General features: G+C 38.1%; 2 protein-coding genes across 2 annotated transcripts in view; one reads left to right on the top strand and one right to left on the bottom strand.

Moving 5' to 3' along the window:
- Positions 1 to 12,880, top strand: part of LOC101894195 (uncharacterized) — a 215,473-nt gene that overhangs the window by 74,846 nt on the left and 127,747 nt on the right. The gene's annotated exons all lie outside the window — the stretch shown is intronic.
- On the bottom strand, positions 11,963 to 12,457 carry LOC101891912 (chymotrypsin inhibitor). Its single transcript, XM_005177577.4, has 2 exons — positions 12,275 to 12,457; positions 11,963 to 12,217 (listed from the first exon to the last, which is right to left on the bottom strand). The coding sequence occupies exons 1-2, from the start codon at positions 12,345 to 12,347 to the stop codon at positions 12,042 to 12,044; spliced, it is 249 nt and encodes an 82-aa protein (XP_005177634.1). The 5' UTR covers positions 12,348 to 12,457; the 3' UTR covers positions 11,963 to 12,041.

Raw genomic sequence — 12,880 nt, 5'->3', positions numbered from 1 at the left:
GATAGTGTTTTAAATGTGCAATTTTATATTAGGCTCGGTGTTTATGTGTAGCCTTGGCATATGGAGGTGGTTTCGGAAATGTGTACTATAATCGTACAAAAAATACAAAATCGTACTACATTTGGTCTTGGGTGAAGGGATAGGATTGCAGTGCTCAAATTTGAGCTTGAGGTCTCTCTTGGTATCTCGAAATGAGATATTAAGGTGGGTTAGGAAATCCGTCCCATATATTTGTACGAAAAGTATTAAATGGTACTAAATATGATATTGGGTGAAGGGATATTGCTGAGATCTTCAAATTTGATATGAATGACACTGTTGAGAGAAGAGGCTGGCTTTGAAAATGCGTACTATAAATGCATAAGAGGTACAAATAGTACCATATTTGATACAATTTGGACAGATATGCTTGCAGTTTGAAATATTGTGTTAGGGTCGTTGTTAATGTGTAGCCCGGACATATGGAGGTGGTTTCTGCAACGTCTACTATAATTGTACGAAAAAGTACAGATTGGTACTATATTTAATATTGGGTGAAGGAGGATATAGGGTTGGAATCTTCAAATTTGATATTGAGATCTCTGTTGGCATCTCGATATGAGATATTGAGGTGGTTTTGGAAATTTGTACTATTTGTACAAAATGTACTAAACATCACCAATTTTGGTATTCTTGAAGGAATGGAGCAGAAATCCTGCAATTTGATATAGATGTCACTGTTGAAGTCTTTGGTTAAGATATGGAGGTGGTTTTTGAAATGTGAAATATAACTGATCGAAAGGCACCAAGTTGTACTAAATTGGGTGTTGGATAATTGGATATAGCTGGAATCTCGAAATTTTGATTATTGAGGGGTCTCTTGGTATCTAGGATCGAGATCTGGCGGGGGTTTTGGAAATGTCTACTATAATTGTTCGAAAAGTACTAAATGTTACTAATTTTGGATCGCTCTTGGTGAGCTCTTTCACTTCTATGCATAATTTGGAAAAAAGGAGAACTCCTCCTCCATTAGTTTAGAATCCTCTTTTTCGTACCCCAAATTCTTTGACGTTTTCCAACGAAAGAAAAATTCATTTTCATTGACTTACAATCAACATTTTTTTTCTCACCTCGCTTGACTTCAATAAATTTGTTTAATTACAACAAAAAAAAAAAAAAAAACCGAAATATTTTGCAATTCATTTATTTAAAAATGCAACGAATGCAAACACACACCAAACTGAACATAACTTCAGGCCAGCTGCCAATACAGGCTGTAATAAATGTCTGCATAAATTAAAATTACAATTAATTTACAGTTGACTTCAATTCGAAACTCAGAAATACTTTCAAAAAAATATTTCAAAGAAACTCAGATGAGGAAAAAAAAACAGAAATAACAAGAAATGAAATCTAGCCCGGCAGTGGGCAAGATGGTAGCCATATCCAATTTAATTACCAGCAACTGATCGATATTTCACGCTTAAACGAAGTTTACATTTTGATGTTCGATTTTTTGTGAGGCCGTTCTTAAAGGCCTAACTAAAGCTGAGCTGTTGTAAAAGGAAGTCAGTGGATGTTAGAAGTAGTTAAATCAAATGGAAATGTTATGGTGTCATAGAGTGAGTTATAGCAGGCTTAGGCGCTACGAGGGTAGGTTCATAGGCAGAGGTAGGTAGGTTCTGGGGTTATTCATTAATTTTTTTTATCAAAAAATACACAATTGAAAAATTCATTAGTTCCAGAATTGAAAGTCAACTTTGTGATTTTGTGAGACCTCAACTTTTAGACTTTTCAGTAACCTTTTAGTGCGAATTTCCAAAAACCCAGCCTTACTACACGCCTACATATCAAGACTGACCCTCTAATGCTAAATTTCAAGATTCCATTTCGCTTGGACGTTGATTCACCGTCCCTTCATAAGTCCTCTTGAATATGCTGTAGGAGGTTTTCAAACGGTATCGCAAGGAATGCAAGCAGAATTTCAGAAGTTCTTCAGTTTATATTTATTTTATATGATCCCAACATAGGATCTTAGAGAGATCCACTAGCTAGCTATGTGCCTTCTATCTCTTGTATTACTCCAGAAAGTATTTATTTTGCCTGTAGAACACATTCCTTACACATCTCAAGGTCTCCTGCAAGCCATACTGGATCCCAGTAGAGGACCTCAAAAGGTCTTATTTCCATTTGAAGCTTTACTATATCTTCTATATCTAAAAATCCTCAATATTCATTTTCCGTCCCTGGACCTGTTTGTTCTACCAACATGAGTGGCTGATAAAAAAACATGTCCAGCAATGGATTATCTAGAAGTCCTTCAGGCAGATTTTCTAGTTAAGGAGGAATCGAAAGATTTCTTTCTAAATATAGTTCGATAAAGTCTCCTGTCCAGCTACAACTTCTGAATGTTTTTCGGACCATATAAGACTTCAAGACTTTCTCAAGGATCTCTAAATGCGCCGGCCATGGTAGTGATGGTGTGGGCCGCCATAACAGCCGATGATCGCTCTCCGCTCGTCTTAATCGACCGGGGCATTAGAATAAATGCCGAATATTATCGCAAAAATATTCGTTGCAGACCTTGGACATTCCAACAGGACTCAGCAAGCGCCAGCCAAGAATGGTTACAAAATGCGTTCCGTTGGACTATTGTGCCTGGAGTATTTTGGAATGCAAGATTGGCACTAAAAGATACCAAAGTGTCGATCACCTCAAGCAAGCGCTTCGCCGGGAATGGGTCAAAATACCGCAGAACAACATTCGGTATCATCGGCCCTATTAAAGCCTTCGGAACGCAAACATTTTCCTCGCAGACCTTGGACATTCCAACAGGACTCAGAACCATCGCACTCAGCAAGCGTCACCCAAGAATGGTTACAAAATGAGGTTGCTCTCTTCATTTCCAGCGCACAATGGCCAACCAAAATCTCCAGATACCAATCCGTTGAACAATTGTGTCTGGAGTATTTTGGGAAAGCAAGGTTGGCGCTAAAAAATACCAAAGTGTCGATCATCCCAAGCAAGCTCTACGCCGGGAATGGCCCAAAATACCGCAGAGCAACATTCGGGCAGCGTGTAACGGTTTCATTTGCCGTTTGAAGGCCATAATTCGTGCCAAAGGTGACCAATTCCAACAAATCTAAACTTATTCTAAAATTTGATGCCATTTCCGACATTTTTTTGCTTTCATTCAATAAAATTAAAAATAACAAGTAAAAAAAGCTGTGAGTTCGGCCGGGCCGAACTTTGAATACCCTCCACCATTTGGAATGAATTTGGCAATTCTCAAAAATAATAAAATCCGTTAAAATCTTAGAAATACCGAATGTAGCTGTTATATTAGGGTCAATTCGACGACATGGACCTGCATAGGTAATTTTTTTAAAGACCATTACAATATTCAAATGCGAAACATACAAAAAAAAAATCGGTGAATAACGTAGCTACAGTCATGAAAATACCGATTATCGGGAGGTACCGTTATATGGGGGCCATACGAAGACGTAGACCTGCACAGACAGTTTTCTGTCTTTGGCTGTAGTATCCATTACGAACATCAAATAGCAATTTCGAAACAAAAACGGAATGACAAAATTAATATACCCTCCATAGTATGGTGGAGGGTATAAAAATTATGGCGTTTGTCTTTGTTGCAGTTTTTTATCTCACCCTGTATATACCCTTTCTAGCCATATGACTGAGGGTATAATTACCGACATTTCATATGCTCATTCAAAGTTCTAAATTTGAATTTTAAGCAAATTGAGTTCAGCAGCTTTCTCTGGATAATTTCGGGAAAATCTACTCTATGGACCTGATGTGCCAGCATGTGTCTTAAGTCTTTTGTTTGCTTTAGAAATTCGTACATACTTTAGTAAGTATTTTTCTCACAAATAATGTCACTTTCAATTAACTTATGTTTTATTGTTAAAAAAATTAGTTTAAGTACAAAAAATTATGTGAACAAAATTATGTGTAATATTACGTCACACACACTCGACCACATCTGTAGGCCACTTTGGAGACACATACATATATACCCACATGCGTGTCCAAAAAATTCAAGCAGAAAAAGAAGATATTATTGTTAATAATAAAATAAAAATCCAGTTTCCTTTTTCATGTATTTCCATCATCTGAATGTGTGTCACTTTACATTTTCACAGCCATTATCATCATTACCATTTGGGGCCTCAACGAGTCTGTGGCCCCCAGAGTGTGACCCCTTAGCCAAGTTTTAATGGCGAGTCGTTTTGTTTGGGATATTTGTGCGTTTCGGACAGGTCTTTTTGTCGTTACGTTGTTGTCTTTTTTTCGCTTTTATTATTTATTTTTTTATTTTTATGTGATGTACTTTTTACATTGTTGTTGTTGTTTTTTTTACGAAGTACTTGGGAGATTTACAGCTCTGAACACCATAATTACTTCATTTATTTGATTAAGTAATTTGTGGTTTAATTTCATTTCAGTGCAGTTCACAGTCTGCAAGTCTTGAAATTGAAATGGCGTGTTTGAGTGTAACTAGACTAACGAAAAATTCAAAAAAAAAAAAAAAAAAATATTTAGAAATATTAAAACAAAACCAGTTGGAATTTTATTAATTCGAAAAAATAAAAACGAAACCAAAAAGACTTGGTATTAATAAAAGTGAAAAGGTTTTTTATTATCTGTGCCACAATTGCAAAAAAAAAATTGTAAAAATATAAAAACTAAAAAAAAAAATTGGAATATCTTGTGGAATTTAAATGGCAGATGTTAGGTGTTTTTGTGTAATTTATCGTCAAGGTCGTAATACTTATAAACAAGTTAAAAAAATATTTAGTCGGTTTTGCCGGCAGATATATACCCTCAGTCAATTTGGGCCGATGTCTACCCATATTCACATCAGATTTTGTACAGATACAAATTTTGAGATGTCCTGAGTTTGAAAAAAATCAGATGGTCATTTCACGTTTTATGAGCTTTATGGTTATTCAAAATGTAAGCCCTTTGTGGGGGAGGTTCTAGATAGAGTGGGCCTACAGGATTGTCCAAATTCGACGGACCCATCTGGCAACGCCATAACTTTTGACAGAGATGTCACATCGCTTAATGACATATCGCGTTTGAAGCGTCAGTCCAAGCAGATTTTTACCATGAACCAATACACGCCACGCAAGCGCTCTGAAATAGTTGAAATTTACAAGAAGTCAATTGTGAAAACTCAACGTGCTTTTAAAACATTAAACAAAAATGTGAGAAGTGCGCCTTCTAAGAACACCATTAAGCGTTTATACGAAAATTTTTTGACTGGTAAGGATCTTTCTAATCCGAAGAGGCCATATAAAAGTCGACCAAGGCGATCGGCCGAGAATATCGCTGCCGTACGAGCCAGTGTTGAGAGGTCCCCAAGAACATCCCAAAAACGCCGTTCTCAGCAGTTGGGCATGGCTCGGTCCACTTTACAACAGATTATTCGCATTGATTTGCATTTGTTCCCGTACAAAATTCAATTGACGCAAAGAATGTTGGCTGCGGACAAGCCTCGTCGATTGGAATGGGCCCCAAGAGTCATGGGTCCGTCGAATATGGGCAACCCTGTATATTGTCCATTTTCGCACCAAACATAGCACAGAAAAAATGTTTATGTGAAAATATCTTGTAGGAGAGGTTCCAGAAGGTGTGAACCGATATTGCCCATCTCCGAACTCGATCTATGTTTGATAATAATATTACGAAACACCAAGTTTGAATCAAATCCGATACTCCCTTTGAGAGTTATCGTGTGCACCAGCCAGACAGACCGACACCCCCCCGAGAACGACTCCAAATATACTGAAACGGATTTGGTCCAACGAGACCTAGGATCTAAAATCGTTATTTTGATGAGGCCCGCTTTGATCGTATCAAATGATATATACCCTCTCTAGTCATATGGCTGAGGGCATAATTAAAATTACTTCTGTTCACAAAACACGGAAGAAAGTTCTTCGATTTATGGATAACCTGCAATGTGTGATCTGCACCTCTCTTTTGTTTTAAGATATTTTCTAGGAGGTCAACCATCTTTAGAAGAATTGTGGAAAGGCTGATACTTTTGGACAATCTTTTAAAAGTCTTCTATGCCTGGTAGAAGACCCCTAGACGGTTTTCGATCCACCGAAAAACACTACAAAGCCGCTGATTACAAGGCCACTAGAAGAAGATAAGGCCACTAGAAGATATTTTGTGTACAAAAATACTGTAAGAGGTTTTCCAAAAAAAAAATATTTGATCGCAGAAGACTTAGAGACCGTACTCTAATTCTAAAAAACGTCCAGAAGGGGTTTTATACATAAAAGGCCGACCTCTAGAAAGATACCATACCAAACAATTTCTTGTGAAAGTACTTCGCTTACAGAAAGCCTCTGGAAGGTATTCCATCTTCGAAAATCCTGTGCAAAGTCGTCTATCTATAAGAGAACTGCAGGAGTTCTTACGTTCATATGAAACCTTATATCCCCAAAATCGCAAGAATTTTTTGGTTCACAGAAGGCTTTTTGAGGTCCTCTCTGGGCATAAATTCTCTGGGCAATTCTCCAAATGGTATCGTTCCATTTAGGATCTTAGAATCTTAGACATCTAGAATTTAAGAAATTTTTTGTAGAAAATCTTATATCTACGGAGTTTTTCCATAGAACATGCCTAAAGGTTCTTCTGTTTACAGAAAATCTGTAAAATAGTTTTCACCAATAGATTATCTACAGAGGGCCTATTGAAAGTCTTCTATGACGTAAAAATCTCTAGTAGCGTTATATACATATAACATTTCGGGAGGTTGATTTGTATGTCTGATTTTTTGATTTTTTTAGACCTTCGGCAGGTTTTTCCTCTATGGAAGACTTTCTTTCTTTCTTTCGCCCATACTTAGCAGACCTCAGAAAGGTCTTCCATTAAGAAAATACCCATGGAAGTAATAGTTTCTGTAATTTTTAGCAGAAAGATTTCTATTTGGAGAAGTCCTCTATAGAGACCCTCTGAGGTGCCACATTGCTTAGAAGGCAATTTGCATGAGTTCTATTTAGAGAAGGCTTTGGATGGCGTTATGTCGAAGATGTCTGGATAAGCTTTCTTCTCTAAGAGATATTAATATTAGACATAACAAGTAAAATAGTATCAGTCGGCTTTGCCGATAGATGTATACCTCCAGTCTTGAGTTACGATTTTTCAAACTGTTGACCATTTATGGGAGAGGTTCCGAAGCAGTTGGCAAATATTAACCAATTTGTATCTGACCTAAGACTGATATAAATATTACAACGTGCAAAATTACGTTACGCAAGTTATGACAAAAAAAAAAGTGTGACTCTTTGTGGATTAGGTACCAGAGGGGGTTCGCAGATATATATCTTCTTCACAATAGATCTTGAGTTACTAAAAATGATTGCATGTGTGAAATTTGAAGAGAATTGGATGCTTATTTCGCATTCTTTGAGCCTTTTTGTTTTTCAAAATCTTAAACCCTATGTGGAGGAGATACCAGAAGAAATGGTCCGATCTCTACCATCCATGCCATTGAGATGTGCCAAGTCTGAATGGAATCGGATGTTAATTTCGTGTTTTATGAGCTTCATGAATATTCAAAATGTTGACCCTTTGTGGGAAGGTATTGGATGGAGTGGACCGACATTTTCCATGTTCGCACCTGACCTAAATATTAGGATTTGCAAAGCTTCAGCAAAGTCAGATTATCCTTTCTCTTTCTGTGTAGTAAATATTTTTCTTTGAAATTGTTGTTATTATGTGGGGAAGGGTACCAGAAGGAGTGGACCGATATTGCCCATTTCCGAACTCGATCTAAATTTGTTAATAATATTACGATGTACCAAGTTTGAACCAAATCGGATACTCCCTTTGAGAGTTATCATGCGCCCCAGCCAGCTAGGCAGACAGACGGACGAAAGGGACATCGCTAACTCGACTACAAATGTCCTGAAACGGATTTGGTCCAAAGAGACCCTGAGTCTAAAGCCGTGATATCGGTGAGACTTGTTTCGGTCGTATCGAACTTTCTCTTAGACATGTAGAAGGTCATGCCTTAATAGGAAACTTGGAAAAAATTGTTTTCCATTCAAAACAACAACAAAATTAATTAATTTCCCCATTCAACAAAGTTCTGGAAATTAGTTCAATTTAATTTTCAACACATTTCCCCCATCAACTCTTTTAATTGTACGGCAATTTTAAGCAGTAGCCGGTTTTATGCCACTCTTAATTGGCGAAACAAAATGCCAACAAAATTTCATTGACTTAGAAAAACAAAACGGTTTCGAACAAAAGCCGAATTCTAGTTTCACAAATAAAATTCTGGGATTTTTTGTTTGCTTTGTTTTCATGTGTTTGTAATTAATTCGAAATTGTTTTGAGTTGTGCGGTAGTCGTTGTTATTGTTGCTGTTGTATTCGAAATGACGACAGTGGCAAATGTTAGTTAAATTATCTTGACTTTGACTTTTGAAGTTGTCGAACAAAACCGCGACAGAGATTTAGAACAAATGATAAGACTTACAAAACGAATGTTTTCAAAGGTGTGGGGGGGGGGGTCACGCTGAAGGAGAAGGGGTAATTCGGGCAATAAAACATAAATAAAATAATTGAGTGTCAGAGGGGGCCTAAAAGCTCTAAAGAAAATATTTTTTTCGATACAATCTGAAAATGAAGATCAAATGGATTTTGGCGAAGCTGGCCATAGCAAAAATACCAAAAATTGTGCAGCCAACCGAACAAGTCCATGGGGGCTATTTCGAAGAAAATTGGCAACAAAAATAATAACAAAATAATCGAGCGATTGGAAAACGCCCCTGGACCAACCACTTGGGCCACTTGCATGGTGACAAGGCAGTGGTTTATCGGACTGCCCGTCTGTCCGTCCGCCTGTTTGTTGTTTGTTATTTACTGAACAGTGACAGCTGCCTTGAACATGTCACATTTTGTTGTCAAACAATGTCGGCGTTTTGTTGTTGTTGTTCTTTTTTTTCTCGCGACCATTGTTTACTCCAAACCACGAAGCAAAAAATATGGCAAAAAACAATTACAAATATTTTAGACTTGATTTTTGGTAACACCATTTAGTTGACCACCAGCACCAATACCACCCAACAGCATTGCCACTGCCATCATCTGACAACAGTAGCAGGGGGAAAACCGTCTCAAAACCGCCCGGTTTTCAAGGCCTTGCAATATTTCTGAGAATTTTTTTTTTCCACTTTTTTTGGATTGTTACTAACAAACATGGGTTCTATGTCAAGTTAAGACTTTAATAAAAAGAATCGCATGAATTGCATTCGAAATGACCTGACAAGTCAATTACCATAAAATATGTGAGAATAAAAATCGAACAGAACAAACAAACAAAATTCGGAAAAATATTTGGAATTTTGAGACAAGATTAACATTAGATTTTGGGTAAGTGAGGTAGACTGCAGGCGGAGGTTTTGAGAAAGCTATGGTGCACATCCACCCAAGATTACATTTTTTTACATAGAAGACATCCTAAAGGTCTACAATCCAAAGGGGATTCTCAAGGAAGTTTGGGTAGGACCCTTAAGAGGTATTTTGTGATCGACAACCTTCAAAACTTCGTTTTTTGAAAGGAAAACAAGTCTTTCTCTAGTCAGGATTTTTCAGAAAGAAATCGATTTTAGATAGATATTGCCAAAATCTGTTCTAGATACTCTTTGCAGAGGTTTAGAAGATACTCCAGAACTTGAATGTAGATAGAAGAAGTTCCAAAGTTCAACGAGCATTTTCAAGGAATTTTGGGTAGGAATTATATAGATGGGGGACCCATAAGGGCAATTTTTTGATCGACAACTTTCAAAACTTCGTTTTTTGAAAGAAAAAGAAGCCTTTCTCTTGTCAGGATTTTTCAGAAAGAAATCGATTTTAGATAGGTATTGTCAAAGTCTGTTTTAGATACTCTTTGCAGAGGTCTAGAAGATACTCCAGAACTTATAGGTAGATATATAAGAAACTCCAAAGTTCTACGACCGCTGCGAAATATCACAATTTTGAAGAATTTCTGCAGGTCTTCTGTGGAGAAGACCTTCTCTGCAGTTTTTACAGCGAGCAGACCTTTTCTGCAGTTCTGCTATTCTATCGAGAATACCTTCTCAGTAGATACTCTATCGAGAAGACTTCCTCTGAAGTTGCTCTATCGAGAACACCTTCTCTGCAGGTCCTCTATCGAGGAGACCTTTCATCAGGTTGTCTATAGAGAGGTCCTTCAGAATGTCTTCAATAGACGAGAGACACTCAGAAGGTCTTCTAAAGACAGCTAATCTATTGACCAAAGACCTTCTATCGGTTTTCTATGGACAGAAGACCTGCCGGTTCTTCTATTGACAAAATACCATCAGAAGGTCTTCGATGGGCGAAGACCTTTTGCAGGTCTTCTATGGACCGAAGACTTTCTGCCGATCTTCTATGAACCGAAGACCCTCTGCCAGTCTTCTATCGACCGAAAACCTTCTGCAGGTCTTCTATGGACCGGAGACATACTACTGGCCTTATATGGACAAAAGACCTTCTGCAGGTTTTCTGTGAGCCCAAGACCTTTTGCAGTTCTTCTATAGACAAAAGACTTCCGCAGGTCTTATATAGACAGAAGACCTTCTCCACGTCTTCTATAGACAGAAGACCTTCTCCAGGTCTTCTATAGACAGAAAACCTTCTCCAGGTCTTCTACAGACAGAAGACCTTCTCCAGGTCTTCTATAGACAGAAGACCTTTTACTGGTACTTCATTGGCCCAAGACCTCTTTCTGGTACTTCTATGAACAGAACATCTTCTGCAGATCTTCTATGGACAGTAGACCTTCTGCAGGTCTTCTATGGACCGAAGACCTTCTGCAAATCTTCTATAGACGGAAGACCTTATGCAGGTCTTCCATAGACACAAGACTATCGTCATGTCTTCTATAGACCAAAGACCCTGAGCCGGTCTTGTATGGACAAAAGACTTTCTGCAGGTTATCTATGGATCGAAGACCTTCTGCAGGTCTTCTATGGATCGAAGATCTTTTGCGGGCTTCTATGGACAGAAGACTTTCTGCAGGTCTTTTATGAATATAGGATCTTCTGCAGATCTTCTATGGACCGAAGACCTTCTGCAGGTCTCCTATGAACAGAAGACCTTCTTCAGGTCTCCTTCAGACTGAGGATCTTTTACTTCTATAGGTCTACTATAGACGGAAGATCTTCTTCTGGGACTTCTATGGACAGAAGACCTTCTACTGGGACCGAAGACCTTCTATGGACCGAAGGTTTTCTTCAGGTCTTCTATGGACCGAAGACCTTCTGCAAGTCTTCTATAGACAAAATATCATCAGAAGGTCTTCTATGGACCGAAGACCCACTCCAAGTCTTGCATAGACCGAATACCTTCTGCAAGTCTTCTATAGACCGAAGACCTTTTGCCGATCTTCTATAGACAAACAATTTCCGCAGGTCTTCTATGGACCGAATACCTTCTGCGGGTCTCCCTTAGACTAAAGACCTTCGGCAGGTCTGCCATGGACCGAAGATCTTCTGCCAGCCTTTAATTGAGAAAATACCTTTTTTATGTCTTCTACTGAGAGAATACCTTCCCCAGGTCTTATCTATGGAGAGAAGAGCTTCTTCAAGTTTTCTACGGATAGAAATCCTCCCTTAGATCTTCTGTAGACAGATGGCCTGCTACAGGTCTTGTATGGACCGAAGAAGACCTCCAGGTCTTCTGTAAATATAAGACTTTCTGCAGATCTTCTACATATAGACAGAAGACCTTCTCCAGCTATTCTATAGACGGAAGAGATCCTTTAGCTCTTCTATAGACAGAACACCTTTTCCAAATCTTCTATAGACATAAGACTTTTTTCAGGTCTTTCCCATACTTTCTCTAGGTCTTGATTTTTTTTTCAAGTTTCTGTAGATAGGAGATCTTTTCGGTTCACTTTTCTCAGAATAGAACCTTCTTCAACACCATTCACTTAATTTTTTTTTTTATTTTCAACAAATCAAACAAATTCATATCACAATTCAGCGCAGCAAAATCATCACCGATCTAACAATCCTTGGTCAGGACACAGGCACCGCTGTCATTTAGTCTATAACCCTGTTTACACTGGCAACCGATGACACATTGCAAGGTGCAGAAGCTTGGCTCCGGTGTGTTGCATTTCAGGGGACAAGCAGTGCCACAGGTGGTGAATTCCTGGTTCTCACCGCATTCTTGGGGAGCTGGAAACGAATTTTTTAAATATTTTTTCCTTTTTTTAATTTTTTTTCAAAACTCACCAGCAAACCCTTGGCCGGCAAACAAAGCCAAAACGGCGAATAGAATCAATAATTGTTGGAAAACTTTTGCCATTTTTGTTGGGTGTGATTTATTTAATAATAATTAAAAACCAGAAAAATATGTTATCTCTCGCTAGAGCTGGGGAACAAACTACTTTCCTATGGCTCGAGCGGCGACACTTTTTATACTGAACTCAGAGGCTTTGCGCGAGAAGCGCAAAAAAGCAAAAACAAACAAATTAAACTAAAATAAATATTTTTTTATTTAAATTTCCCATAAACACAAGTGATTTGGCTGATGGGATATGGGGAGGGGGTTTGCGGTCATGGAGGATGGGGGGATTTTAGTGCAGCTTCACTAGTCAGCTAAATATGTGTGCGTGTATGTGTGTATGAAATAAAATCTGTTATAGAACAAAATAAAAAATCCCCAGATGTTTGCCATTCATATGAGACATTTCACAATTGAAGGAATTGAAAAGAGAGAGAGAGAGAGAGAGAGGGGGGGAAAGGGAAAGGGAGAGGTAGATAGAATGAAAAATATGATTTGAGCTATCAGTAAAGAGAGACATAGAAATGGAAAGTTGAATATTTGAGAGATACTCT

This window comes from Musca domestica, unplaced genomic scaffold (assembly GCF_030504385.1).
Source record: "Musca domestica strain aabys unplaced genomic scaffold, Musca_domestica.polishedcontigs.V.1.1 8, whole genome shotgun sequence".
Taxonomy (NCBI): domain Eukaryota; kingdom Metazoa; phylum Arthropoda; class Insecta; order Diptera; family Muscidae; genus Musca; species Musca domestica.
The sequence above is the reverse complement of the archived record's forward strand: the minus strand, read 5'-3'. Positions and strand labels throughout refer to the sequence as shown.